The sequence below is a fragment of the Bombina bombina genome, unplaced genomic scaffold (genome assembly GCF_027579735.1).
Source record: "Bombina bombina isolate aBomBom1 unplaced genomic scaffold, aBomBom1.pri scaffold_699, whole genome shotgun sequence".
Lineage (NCBI taxonomy): Eukaryota > Metazoa > Chordata > Amphibia > Anura > Bombinatoridae > Bombina > Bombina bombina.
The window spans coordinates 10,207-25,806 of NW_026511400.1; the positions used below are offsets into that span (position 1 = coordinate 10,207).

Below are 15,600 nucleotides of genomic sequence, written 5' to 3' on the forward strand. Positions count from 1 at the left end.
CTGTCAAATTTTACTAACATGTCTCTTGACATTTTCAGCCTTCATTGACCACACCAGCCTGTCCAGCTTTAGTTTCTATACTATTTAGCTGATTCACTAAGGTCCTGATGATAAAAAGCTCTCCTCTCAGATGAGATGATATAAAATAATCCCCCTGCACTGTGAGATCCCTTACAAGATTCTAGACTGGCAGATTTTGCTATAATTCTTTATGGGGCGTTCCCTGCATAGACAAGCCCAGTGCAATAGAGAACTGCATGATATGAGAGTTTTGTTACATTTACACTTTGGGCCTGATTTATTAAAGGATCATCAGACCACTGCTTGTTAACCCAATTTGCCACCTGGTATTTGGCGTATCTCAATCCACCTAGACTTTTCAGAATGGGGAGTTTTTCAGAATGGGGAGATTGACAGGAGGACGCGACGTTGCACACTAGCCTTAGTGTGCAATTATAAATTCGGGGATGTGATACTGGGCAGACAGTGGCAGAGATGTATGCTCCTGTCCACTGGACTTTGATAAATCTGGCCCTTTGTGCTTTGTATTTTATATTACTTTATACTTCAGTTTTTGTCTTTTAAGTTTTATTACATTTAAGCTTAGAACTTTCTATTTTGTATTTTAATGCATTTAGATTTAGTATACAAAAGTGTATTTATGGTCATACTTTTTATATTTCTGTGTATCTTTTACAAATTATATTGCACTTTATATTTGTTCTATGTCAAATAAAACTGACAGTTTTAGAAAGTGGGACAGGGGAGTTCCCTGGGCTAAACAGTGGAGTTCCCAGGGTATGTCTATATCTAAATCATAATTCTCATGATATTCCCTAAGAATTTTACATGAGCAAGTCTCACTGATGAATCTAGCCAGCTGTTTGCAGGTGAAGCTTGCAAAATACACTTATTTAACTGATAGAAAAGTAATGTAAACTAAACTAGAGGCAAATTTGCTTAAAATATAGTGAAAACATTTCAGTATAATTTGTATTTGCTGCAAACTGAGACTTTATGTCAGTGTCAGTTGTTCCCTATTAACTTTACTTTGATCTGTGAGATTATGTATTTTAGAGAGTCTTTCTACCGGAAGATGCTGTCATCTCTCTTCCATGTTCCACATTTTTTTCTTAGAAAACTCAGTATTCTCAGCCCCTGTGAAGTCTGCACTATAATTTCTCTCCAAGCTGGAGAAGTTTTGATCATCAGACACAAAATCTTTTTTGAAGCATCTGTGAAGCATAACTTAGAAAGTGGTAAAGTGAATATGAATAGATTGCAGAGGTACTTTTTGACATCTCACACGATCACACAATGTATACACATTGGCAATTTAAAGAAAAAGGTTAAGCACATACATATGAGTCGTGGCTGATAGCCTTGGAAGGGCAGCTATTAAAAACAGTAGGCTCTGTAAGTCAGATACACACACGCCTGATAGAAAATACTATTAGGGCTTTTTGGGGTGCTGTGCTTGCAGCAGAGATGAGTGGAGTCCTTCTGGACTGTAAATACACTAGCCTAGCTATGTTTTTACTATTAATGTCAGGAGCAAAAACACAACACGTCCTCTCATTAAGAAAGCAAGGTCGTTATGAGTCTAAAATGGCGGATTCCGAGTAGCTGGGATGGTCTGTGAGGGAGTGTCTGATGTTGATTGACTCTAATGTGTCAGGCGGCTGTGACATATAGGGTCAAAGTTTCCACAATGATGACACATAGGGGCGGATCGAACATCGCCATGTGTTCGCCCACAAACGCGAACGCGAACAAGCTATGTTCGCTGTGAACCGTTCGCGGGCGAACAGTTCGGGACATCACTACAACCCACCACCCACATACCCCTAATCTAACCCAAACCCCCCTTAAATAAACCTAACACTAAGCCCCTGAAGATCTTCCTACCTTGTCTTCACCATGCCGGGTATTGGCCAATAGAATGCGAGCTCAATCTGATTGGCTGATTGGATCAGCCATTAGGATTGAACTTGAATGCGAGCTCAATCTGATTGGCTGATTGGATCAGCCATTAGGATTGAACTTGAATCTGATTTTTCCTACCTTAATTCCGATTGGCTGATAGAATCCTATCAGCCAATCGGAATTTGAGGGACGCCATCTTGGATGACGTCCCTTAAAGGAGCCTTCATTCTGTGTTAGGACGTCGGAAGAAGAGGATGGATCCGCGCCGGAGGTCTTGAAGATGGAGCCGCTCATCGTCGGATGGATGAAGATAGAAGATGCCGCTTGGATGAAGATGTTTGCCGGTCCGGATCTCCTCTTCTGCCCGGATAGGATGAAGACTTTGGAGCCTCTTCTGGACTTCTTCTTGCCGGATAGGATGAAGACTTCGGGACCCTCTGGAGGACCGATCGGTGATACCCGGCGTGGTGAAGACAAGGTAGGAAGATCTTCAGGGGCTTAGTGTTAGGTTTATTTAAGGGGGGTTTGGGTTAGATTAGGGGTATGTGGGTGGTGGGTTGTAATGTTGGGGGGTTGTATTGTGTTTTTTTTTACAGGCAAAAGATCTGATTTCTTTGGGGCATGCCCCGCAAAAGGCCCTTTTAAGGGCTGGTAAGGTAAAATAGCTTTTCAATTTTAATTTTAGAATAGGGTAGGGCATTTTTTTTATTTTGGGGGGCTTTGTTATTTTATTAGGGGGCTTAGAGTAGGTGTAATTAGTTTAAAATTGTTGTAATATTTTTATTATTTTTGTAAATTATTTTTTTATTTTTTGTAACTTAGCTTTTTTTATTTTTTGTACTTTAGTTTATTTAATTGTATTTATTTGTAGGTATTTTATGTAATTAATTTATTGATAGTGTAGTGTTAGGTTTAATTGTAGATAATTGTAGGTATTCTATTTAATTAATTTATTGATAGTGTAGTGTTAGGTTTAATTGTAACTTAGGTTAGGATTTATTTTACAGGTAATTTTGTAATTATTTTAACTAGGTAGCTATTAAATAGTTATTAACTATTTAATAGCTATTGTACCTGAGTAAAATAAATATTAATCCTAAAATAGCTACAATATAATTATTATTTATATTGTAGCTATATTAGGGTTTATTTTACAGGTAAGTATTTAGCTTTAAATAGGAATAATTTATTTAATAAGAGTTAATTTATTTAGTTAGATTTAAATTATATTTAATTTAGGGGGGTGTTAGGGTTTGGGTTAGAGTTAGCTTTAGGGGTTAATACATTTATTATAGTAGCGGTGAGGTCCGGTCGGCAGATTAGGGGTTAATTATTGTAGGTAGCTGGCGGCGACGTTGTGGGGGCCAGATTAGGGGTTAATAAATATAATATAGGGGTCGGCGGTGTTAGGGGCAGCAGATTAGGGATACATAGGTATAATGTAGGTTGCGGCGGTGTACGGAGCGGCAGATTAGGGGTTAAAAAAATATGCAGGTGTCAGCGATAGCGGGGGCAGCAGATTAGGGGTTAATAAGTGTAAGGTTAGGGGTGTTTAGACTCGGGGTACATGTTAGGTGCAGACATAGGAAGTGTTTTCCCATAGGAAACAATGGGGCTGCGTTAGGAGCTGAACGCTGCTTTTTTGCAAGTGTTAGGTTTTTTTTCAGCTCAAACTGCCCCATTGTTTCCTATGAGGGAATCGTGCACGAGCACGTTTTTGAAGCTGGCCGCGTCCGTAAGCACCGCTGGTATTGAGAGTTGCAGTGGCGGTAAATTATGCTCTACGCTCCTTTTTTGGAGCCTAACGCAGCCATTCTGTGAACTCTAAATACCAGCGGTATTTAAAAGGTGCGGGGGGAAAAAAAACAGCGTTAGCTACGCGGGTCGTTACCGACAAAACTCTAAATCTCGCCGATAGATAATACCCAATTCCCAGTTTTGCATAACCAGCATGGTTATATTAAAATACTTTAAACCTCTGTGGTTAGATTGTATCTAAGCCTCTTTTGACAGCCCCCTTTGACAGATACTGGCTACACCGACTGGGTAGCTCCGCCAAAGGGTCCTGCTTCCTCCCTGGAGCCTGCAGCTGTATAGCTGTAAAGTGATTATAGCCAGAGCCCACCCAAATAACCAGACAAGACCAGTATTCAGGTGAAACAAGAACAGACTTTATTGTAAAACACACACTGCTTATATACACATTCAGAGCCTTATCTGATCCCAAGATCTCCGCTATTCCAGCCCCTCCAGACAATCTGGCATCTCCATAGCAGCCATAATCCCATAGAGTAACAGTGATAAAGAGGTTGCGGTTTCAGGGTGAAATGTTTAATAACAAACACATTATAAACAATATATGTAGATACAGTACAATGAGTACAATGCCCCTTTAAGAGTCATGTGGTTTACGAGCATGAACATAATAATGACTGTCATAATTACTAAAGTCCTTGTCCTCCTGACCTAATTGTGATGTCACTTCTATCTTCTCAATTTGGTACCCAGTTTCTATAAGAGCTTTTTCTAGGTCCTCTTTTGTCACACACAAGCTTGAAAACGTCTTGTTACCAACATAGTAAAATGTAGCATTTAGTACACTCAGAAGTACTATATGACCCCCAGGTTTTATCAGGGTCCTCAGGTTCTTCAGGGCACTGTAGAAGGTCTCTAGATCTTTACACGCAGCTTCCAAACACAGACAGCTGAGCAGACAGTCGACCGGCGGCACAACATGAGGCTCTAAAGGGTCTTTCTTTAGTGCATCACATTGTAGCACTTGTTTCACCGTTTGTCTGAGCTTCTCTTCCTTTTTCTGACAGTTGTTACTGTAATAAAGAAACAGACATTAAATGTGCTCAATTGTCCTTTTATTTCTGTAGAAACTTAGAAACATAGATATTGACGGCAGATAAGAGTCATAGGCCCAGCAAGTCTGCCCAGTATTTCCTAAAAGTATAAACTTATCTAATAACAACTATCTGTCTATCTTTTTCTCTGTATCTATCTATCTATCTATCTATCTATCTATCTATCTATCTATCTATCATCTATCTATCCAAATTCAGATAAAAAACTTGATAGAATATAGTACTGTCAAATTTTACTAACATGTCTCTTGACATTTTCAGCCTTCATTGACCACACCAGCCTGTCCAGCTTTAGTTTCTATACTATTTAGCTGATTCACTAAGGTCCTGATGATAAAAAGCTCTCCTCTCAGATGAGATGATATAAAATAATCCCCCTGCACTGTGAGATCCCTTACAAGATTCTAGACTGGCAGATTTTGCTATAATTCTTTATGGGGCGTTCCCTGCATAGACAAGCCCAGTGCAATAGAGAACTGCATGATATGAGAGTTTTGTTACATTTACACTTTGGGCCTGATTTATTAAAGGATCATCAGACCACTGCTTGTTAACCCAATTTGCCACCTGGTATTTGGCGTATCTCAATCCACCTAGACTTTTCAGAATGGGGAGTTTTTCAGAATGGGGAGATTGACAGGAGGACGCGACGTTGCACACTAGCCTTAGTGTGCAATTATAAATTCGGGGATGTGATACTGGGCAGACAGTGGCAGAGATGTATGCTCCTGTCCACTGGACTTTGATAAATCTGGCCCTTTGTGCTTTGTATTTTATATTACTTTATACTTCAGTTTTTGTCTTTTAAGTTTTATTACATTTAAGCTTAGAACTTTCTATTTTGTATTTTAATGCATTTAGATTTAGTATACAAAAGTGTATTTATGGTCATACTTTTTATATTTCTGTGTATCTTTTACAAATTATATTGCACTTTATATTTGTTCTATGTCAAATAAAACTGACAGTTTTAGAAAGTGGGACAGGGGAGTTCCCTGGGCTAAACAGTGGAGTTCCCAGGGTATGTCTATATCTAAATCATAATTCTCATGATATTCCCTAAGAATTTTACATGAGCAAGTCTCACTGATGAATCTAGCCAGCTGTTTGCAGGTGAAGCTTGCAAAATACACTTATTTAACTGATAGAAAAGTAATGTAAACTAAACTAGAGGCAAATTTGCTTAAAATATAGTGAAAACATTTCAGTATAATTTGTATTTGCTGCAAACTGAGACTTTATGTCAGTGTCAGTTGTTCCCTATTAACTTTACTTTGATCTGTGAGATTATGTATTTTAGAGAGTCTTTCTACCGGAAGATGCTGTCATCTCTCTTCCACGTTCCACATTTTTTTCTTAGAAAACTCAGTATTCTCAGCCCCTGTGAAGTCTGCACTATAATTTCTCTCCAAGCTGGAGAAGTTTTGATCATCAGACACAAAATCTTTTTTGAAGCATCTGTGAAGCATAACTTAGAAAGTGGTAAAGTGAATATGAATAGATTGCAGAGGTACTTTTTGACATCTCACACGATCACACAATGTATACACATTTAAATTTCAAATTGTGCTAATTTCCTGTTGTGTGTTCAGCAAAACTCAGGGCAGGGAGGATTAGCAAGTTTACATTTCATCAATCAAATTAATTATGGTTTACTTGACTTGTATTTATTAATCAGTGCCCAGCAAGAATCGTTAAAGGTTTGCTGAACTCAATATTTTCTTTCATGATTCAGATAGAGCATGCAATTTTAAGCAACTTTCTAATTTACTCCTATTATCAATTTTTCTTTCTCTTTGTATCTATATTTGAAAAAGCAGAAATGTAAAGCTCACAAGCCGGGCCCTTGTTTGGTTCAGCACCTGGGTAGCACTTGCTGATTGGTGTCTAAATGTAGCCACCAATCAGCAAGCGCTATCCAAGGTGCTAAACCAAAAATGAGCTGGCTCCTATGCTTACATTCCTGATTTTTCAAATAAAGATAGCAAGAGAACAAAGAAAAATTGATAATATGAGTAAATTAGAATGTTGCTTAAAATTGCATGCGCTATCTGAATCATGAAAGAAAAAAATTGGGTTCATTATCTCTTTAAACAAAAGCAAGGAATGTTGCACAGACATATTTACATAAGACAAAAAACACCAAATAAAGAGTGATCCACATTCACAGAAGAGTGGATACTTTATATGTGATAATGTGCTTAATCCGTTTAATACATAATTCACTTTAATGTGTTTATAGTTGTTACATCAGAGAACGTGTCTGTGTATCAGTAGACACGTGTTCAGTGACAATAGTATAAGGTAACTGGTGACACTATCATGTCTTCTCATTGGTCCCTGGACAATTGCACTGAAGAATTCACAGTTACGTTCCTTACAGGGGACTAAATTATTGTATATGTTTTCCTAACAATTAAATACATTAAGAAAAGGTCTATTTTTATTTACCTGTTCTTTTCCATCTCACAAACCGATTTGACAGCTAAAGACCAATCAAATGCCCCATGATCTTTCTTTAACCATTTGTGGATTTCCATGAGGTTTTGAGGAAGGAAGTCAGATATAATTATGTTCTTAAACACTTCACATGCTGACAGGAGTTGGTAAATGGTCGGCCCAGAACCAATGTCAATCAGTGTGTCACCTTCAACTCCACCTTGTAAAATACAAATACATAAGGATTGAATAGCCTTCTCCGGGATACCAGTTAATAACTCAAACTTTACTCAGTACTTTATTACCCCCCCATCAATTCCCCAAAATAATGGACATGACATCAGAGATGGAGGAAGACCAACAGGTTGCGTTTATTGTTTAAATAACTAGTGTGAATGGTCACCCTAGGAGATTACTCGGTAACCGACAACATATGCAAATATGATTGGCATGCATGAGTCCCTAACAATAACTCCTCCATTGGTAGAGGCCCAAATTTGTTTTAGGATATGACGGAGTCCCCCGGATGACTCTGCCCCATCAGATGTTAGCCAAGGGGGTTAGGAAGAGTTCTCCTGGCCTGCCTACCTGCGAGGAAAACGCACCCTAGGCTCGGACCTAGTGACGTCGCCTTTCCTCCAGCCTGACCAATCACTCCACCCCAAAGCTTCAAATTAGGCCGCAACCTCTCGCCGCTAGAGCAAAATATCACTCCCACCTGTAAGGGGCCCAGCTTTTGACAGCCGAAAGAGCCGAATAAGAAACCGGTGGAGGTCAAAACATTCCGAACACAGACTTACCCAAGGCTAGCTCAACTAAACCTACCCCCAACGTGTTAACTAAAGAACACCCACATACTTTTGGTCCTATATTGAATTTATAATATAATGTATTTAATAATAAAGTTATATATAGATTTTTAACAATTATATTTTTCAGCTCCCAAAATACCTCTTGAATACTTTTTTGGTCCAAAAAATACAAGAAGCATTTTGATTCCTAAAAATATAGCTGATATCTTATGCAAAACAATTACAGAATAAAGTTGATTCCATGATATCATGTAATTTACCTGGTTCACTGATCATTTAGAGTGTTTAAATGTTACTCATGTTTATAGCCATTATGAGATATAGGCAATTAATAATCACTGTGAGATAACAGCTCAGTGTTTGTTAATATACAATTTATTCACTTTTCCTTTCATGACATATATTGCCCAAAAAGTGCAAAACAAAACTATTAATGAGCTGTCCAGCCTGTTACCTGTGTCATATCACATGTTGGTTGTATTGTGTGACTTTTTAGATTTCAAGGTAACTAACTGTATGAAACAGTTAAAAAATAAAGCTATCATATCATAAGACACAATGACAGGGGCGGAACTACAGGGGGTGCAGAGGTTCGCAACTGCGACTGGGCCCCTGAGGGTAGGGGCCCAGCTTAAAAAAACCTGCAACTGCCTGCACTGATATCATGTGAGTGTGACATGATGCTTCACTAGTGTCTCTGACTACAGGGGTTAGTGTTTCTGTTTTACCCATTGGTGTTTATCTGTGTGTGTGTATGTGACTGTGTGTGTATTTATGCATGTGTGTGTTTGTATGTGACTGTGTGTGCATGTATGTGTGTGTGTTTGCGAAACCAGCAAATTACAGACCTTGTTACTACAGCATGGGGGGGGGGGGGGGGTTAAACAGTGTCACTATACAGTACCACTATATACAGTACGGGGGGGGGGAGGCTGGACTATGTCACAGACTACTGTGGTCACTTTATAAAGTACTGGGTCAGGCCAGCCATCACACCGGCAGATTACAGACGGTGTCACTAACTCACTATATACAGTACTGGTGGGTTAACAGTGCCACTACATACAGTAATAGGGGGTCAGACCATCTCACAGACTGTGGGCACAGGGTACCTCCATTTTTTGTGTGTGTTAAATGTAAGAAAAAAATAAAAGATATGTATAAAATTCATATTTTTTTTTTGGTGGGGGTAGGCGGGGCCTTCTTAGATTCTTGCACCTGGGCCCTGTGGTTTCTAGTTACGCCTCTGCACAATGGCACACGGAAGCTACCTGCACGAGGTAAAACTTTGTACTGCTCAACTGATGCAGTATCTGATTGGTTACATGGAGCAATGGAGAGAGAAATCAAAATTAACATTTCAAGTGTCTTGTGCTATATAATGCAGTTAGTAAAGTTAGTAACAGTGTTATATAGTGCACAAGACACATGCACCTACCTCAGTATGCTCTCAGGATTTTTTTTTAAACATATATATTCTGTTGGAATCATGAAAGTTTAATTTTGACATTCTTGTCCCTTTAAAAACAAAACTAAATTTATAAAAAGAAAATAAAACACAAAAAACCTGCGTCAGGAATGAGGCTGTTTTTGGGTCAGACACTTGTGCACACAAAGTATGGTGATAAAACCACTGTGTACTGCAATATACTTATAAAAGGGATTTGAAATGCAGCACTGTACATTGTATTTGTAGCTAGACTGATATCAGAATAATATAGTATATACATTATATTTATTGCTACACACACACACATATTTATATATATATACAAAATCCCAAAAAGGACAGCACAATCTCACATATATGTGAAATGCCACGGTGCACTTCAAAAGAGTATCCAAGTCAATCCAAAGGCACAGGCACTCGATGGTCTTTAAATAAAAAATTAATTTATTGTGTCAAGTTAAAAAAGAGACAAAACATTTCGGCACATTGCTGTGCCTTTGTCAACTGTCAAACAGGTACAGCAGGTTACCTAAAACCAAGGTTACCTGTTGTACCTGTTTGACATTTGACAAAGGCACAGCAATGTGCTGAAACGTTATTTCTCTTTTTTAACTTGACTTAATAAATATTTTTTTTATTTAAAGACCATCGAGTGCCTGTGCCTTTGGATTGACTAATATTTATATATGCTATTCATTTATGCCTAAAATGATATTATAATATAAGCTTGAGAGCCTTTCTAATCGTAGCTCACTTTTATACAAAGTGCAGGTACAACTGATTCTGCTCAAGTTCAGTGTTATCCCTTCCTTTTATTGTCAGTGTTAATGGGCCATTATACACTCATTTTTTCTTTGCATAAATGTTTTGTCGATGATCTATTTATAAAGCCCATAAAGTTTTTTTTTTTTTTAAATGTATAATTTTGCTTATTTTTAAAGAACATTGCTCTGATTTTCAGACTCCAAACCAAGCCCCAAAGTTTTATTTGAATACCGTCAGCTACCTACTCCAGCTTGCTCCTGTTTGTGTAAAGAGTCTTTTCATATGCAAAAGAAGGGGGTGGGGGGGAGTGTCTTATTTCCCACTTGCAGTGGGCTTTCCAGCTACCTTTTCAACAGAGCTAAATTGAAAGCTTCTAAGTACGTTTTTAAACCATTTTATACTGGATTTTTATATTAGTATCTGTGCATCTTATTCTTTATAGTAGTGTATATTACATGCAGTTATATGAAAATGAGTGTATACTGTCCCTTTAAGTGTAGTAATGTACATTGTGTAGTCTTATATAAGGTCTTAGTGTAAGTTTTTATTTTATTGTACCCTTATGACTATAATGTATTTTTAGATAGTGCTGCGTAAAATTTTGGCGCTTTATATATAAACGATAATAATAATAATAATAATAATAATAATAATTAAAAATTAATCAACTTCTCTTTCTTTAAACAAAATACCAAATCTATAAAAACAACATATTTTGTTTAGCTAAAATATGAAAAAATTAAAAACTATTTAGGTTCTGCAGCCAATGCAATGAAAAAAACAATCTGTGGTTTCTTCAAACTATAAAATAAATAATTTTATATGTAAAATATTAAATAATAATAATAATAATTTGTAATAAAATAACATTTATAGCTGTACATATAACAATAAACATGAGATTATTAGCATTTATAGAATGCTACTGTCTAATTTAAGAATGTCTGCATATAGTCTTATTAAACTAAATCACCTGTAACTATGCAGCTCACCATCATTTAGTAATTTACCTGAAGTAAATGTCTCATGAAGTTTTTTTAATGCAAATTCCATCCATTCTTCAATCAACAATCCTTTTCCTGGTGCATAATACGTATCATAATAATCATTTGAATTAAATTCATCAATATATGTTTGTTGTTTAGTGAAAGGAAGTTCCATGGTTTGTTTTATTCTCTTGCAAGAGCTACAGCAATATCCCTGACCATTACAGAACTGACTGTATTTATACCTTTTAAAAAAACACTGACATAGGTATAACAGCTCTCAGTTCTACTGAAAATGTCAAATCAGCAGGGGCGGACTGCGACCAACCAGGGCCCCAGGGCAAAAGTGTGGCAGGGCCCCCCACCCCCTCTTTACTCCACCTACCTACCACCTCTGCCCCTCCTCCACCCTATTGCCCCCCATCTTATGTGCCCCTCCCATCTCCCTTGCCCTGCCCACCTCATATGCCCCTCCCCCACCACCTCTGCCCCTCCTCCACCCTATTGCCCCCCCATCTCATGTGCCCCTCCCACCTCCATTGCCCCACCCACCTCATATGCCCCTCCCCCGCCATTTTTTTAATTGCCATATAAAGAGACAATTTTTTTCTTGAATATTTTTAATAAGAACTAAATATTGTAAATATGACAAGAAAAAAAAAAAAAAATCCCCATGCCTATATGCACTACAGTACAGAGCAGAAAGTAATGAGGGGCAAACAAGGGGGAAAATCACTTGTTACTGGCAGTTAAAGAAGTAAAAATCATTAATTTGTACTTGTATATTTCATGATCCTATAACTATGCGTCTATACTAAATAAAGATAAAAATATCTACATTTTCACTGAAACCAGGGCAGGTTTAGAGAAATCAATTTTAAAGGGAGAGTAAAGTCAAAATTAAACTTTAAAGGAACATGAAATCCAAAATATTTCTTGAATGATTTATATAGAACATATAATTTTAAACAACTTTCCAGTTCACTTCTATTATCAAATTTGCTTCATTCACTTGGTATCATTTGTTGAAGGAGCAGCAATGCATTACTGGTTTCTAACTTAACACATGGGTGAGCTAATGATAATCAGTGTATATATGCAGCCACCAATTAGCAGCTAGAACCTAGGTTCTTTGCTGCTCCTGAGCTTACCTAGACCTTTCAGCAATGGATAGTAATAGAAGGAAGCTAATTAAATAATAGAAGTAAATTGGAAAGTTGTTTAAAATGTTATGCTTTGTCTAAATCATGAATGTCTCATTATGACTTTACTGTCCCTTTAATGAATCAAATTAAACATACAATTTTAAACATCATTCAATACAATTTACTTCTATTATCTAAGTTGCTTAATTCACTTCCTATCATTTGTTGAAAAGCATACCTGGGTAGGTTCAGGAGCAACACTGGACTACACTTGGATTTAGCTGAAGATTGGTGGATGCACATACAGTATATGCCTCTTGTTATTGGGTCACCCAACATGTTCAGCTAGCTTCCGGTAGAACATTGCTGCTCCCCTCCTATAGCATCTCATGTAGAGATATACAGTACTATAGAGAGGTCTAACGCCCGCCAAAACCTAATTAATAAAAATGTAACACAATGTAAGAGGTTCCCTATGCCTCACACACAGCGCCTCCCCGGTACCTTATATACAGATATATACTATTATAGAGAGGTTCCCTCTGTCTCACACACACACTGACCCCTCCCCAGGACCTTATATACAGATATATACTATTATAGATAGGTTCCCTCTGTCACACACACTGACCCCTCCCCAGTACCTTATATACAGATATATAATATTATAGAGAGGTTCCCTCTGTCTCACACACAGCCCCTCCCCAGTACCTAATATACAGATAAATAATATTATAGAGAGGTTCCCTCTGTCTCACACACAGCCCCTCCCCAGTACCTTATATACAGATATATAATATTATAGAGAGGTTCCCTCTGTCTCACACACACACAGCCTCTCCCCAGTACCTAATATACAGATAAATAATATTATAGAGAGGTTCCCTCTGTCTCACACACACACTGACCCCTCCCCAGGACCTTATATACAGATATATACTATTATAGATAGGTTCCCTCTGTCACACACACTGACCCCTCCCCAGTACCTTATATACAGATATATAATATTATAGAGAGGATCCCTCTGTCTCACACACAGCCCCTCCCCAGTACCTAATATACAGATAAATAATATTATAGAGAGGTTCCCTCTGTCTCACACACACACACAGCCTCTCCCCAGTACCTAATATACAGATAAATAATATTATAGAGAGGTTCCCTCTGTCTCACACACACACAGCCTCTCCCCAGTACCTAATATACAGATAAATAATATTATAGAGAGGTTCCCTCTGTCTCACACACAAACACACACTGACCCTCCCCAGTACCTTATATACAGATATATCCTTATATATTTATATTATAGAGTTCCCTTCTGTAGACCCCTCCCCAGTTCCTTATATACAGATTTATATTATACAGGTTCCCTCTGTCACAGACCCCTCCCCAGTTCCCTATATACAGATTTATATTATATAGGTTCCCTCTATCATAAACACAGACCCCTCCCCAGTTCATTATATACAGAATTTTATTATAGAGTTCCCATCTGTCATACACACAGATCCCTCCCCAGTTCCTTATATACAGATTTTATTATAGAGTTCCCCTCTGTCATACACACAGACCCCTCCCCAGTTCCTTATATACAGAATTTTATTATAGAGTTCCCCTCTGTCATACACACAGACCCCTCCCCAGTTCCTTATATACAGATTTTTATTATAGAGTTCCCCTCTGTCATACACACAGACCCCTCCCCAGTTCCTTATATACAGAATTTTATTATAGAGTTCCCCTCTGTCATACACACAGACCCCTCCCCAGTTCCTTATATACAGATTTTTATTATAGAGTTCCCCTCTGTCATACACACCGACCCCTCCCCAGTTCCTTATATACAGATTTTTATAATAGAGTTCCCCTCTGTCATACACACAGACCCCTCCCCAGTTCCTTATATGCAGATTTTTATTATAGAGTTCCCCTCTGTCATACACACAGACCCCTCCCCAGTTCCTTATATACAGATTTATATTATAGAGTTCCCCTCTGTCACATACAGGATCTGTGTATATATACTGTAGCACATGCTGCACATTAGCTAGTATCTCAGCTCAGCCGTAGCCATGTCTGGAAACAGAAAAAGCAAATGATCTGAAATGTTCTTATTGCTCAGCACAGCAGCTGCAGAAGATATCACAGGGAGTTTACCTAGTTTGCAGTTAACCCTTTAAGATTCAGGCTGCAGTTTCTCCCCCCCCCTCCCCATCAGTTCACAATAAATGAGTATGAGTCAGGTCAGGGCGGCATTTGTATTCTAATGGAGTTTAAATAGATTAGTTAGTGTAAGTATGTAATTAGTAAGTACTGTAGTCTGCTTGCTTGCTTGATTTAGTATTAATTAGCAAATCATGCAAGCAAGCAGACTGCAGTACTTACTAATTACGTTACACTGACAATTGAAAGACTGTACTGTTCACTTGATCACTTCAACATCAAATGAATGTGTCAGACAGACTCAGTCAGTGTATAAGGCGTTTCTACTTTAGCTACTTATATAATAAGTTATATACACAGACTGAGTCTGATTGTCTGACACATTTCATTTGATGTCACATGACTGTGAGTGATTTGACTTGCCTCCGGTCCGTCAGCCCATACCCAGCTCCTTCAATTGCCGCCTGAGACGTCGCCTAGCTCCTTCAATTGCCGCCTAAGACGTCGCCTAGCTCCTTCAATTGCCGCCTGAAACATCGCCTAGTTTCTTCAATTGCCGCCTGAGATGTCGCCTAGTTCCTTCAATTGCCGCCTGAGATGTCGCCTAGTTCCTTCAATTGCCGCCTGAGATGTCACCTAGTTCCTTCAATTGCCACTTGAGACATAGCCTAGCTCCTTCAATTGCCGCCTGAGACATCGCCTAGCTCCTTCAATTGCTGCCTGAGACATTGCCTAGCTCCTTCAATTGCCGCCTGAGACATCGCCTAGCTCCTTCAATTGCTGCCTGAGACATCGCCTAGCTCCTTCAATTGCCGCCTGAGATGTCGCCTAGTTCCTTCAATTGCCACTTGAGACATAGCCTAGCTCCTTCAATTGCCGCCTGAGACATCGCCTAGCTCCTTCAATTGCTGCCTGAGACATCGCCTAGCACCTTCAATTGCCGCCTGAGATGTCGCCTAGCTCCTTCAATTGCCGCCTGAGACATAGCCTAGCTCCTTCAATTGCAGCCTGAGACATCGCCTAGCTCCTTCAATTGCT

General features: G+C 38.5%; 1 protein-coding gene across 1 annotated transcript; it reads right to left on the reverse strand.

Annotated features, from left to right (window-relative positions):
- Positions 1-4,318: 4,318 nt before the first annotated feature.
- On the reverse strand, positions 4,319-11,481 carry LOC128643730 (nicotinamide N-methyltransferase-like). The gene is made up of 3 exons (XM_053696557.1): positions 11,273-11,481; positions 7,248-7,455; positions 4,319-4,754 (listed from the first exon to the last, which is right to left on the reverse strand). The coding sequence occupies exons 1-3, from the start codon at positions 11,421-11,423 to the stop codon at positions 4,319-4,321; spliced, it is 795 nt and encodes a 264-aa protein (XP_053552532.1). The 5' UTR covers positions 11,424-11,481.
- Positions 11,482-15,600: the final 4,119 nt, after the last annotated feature.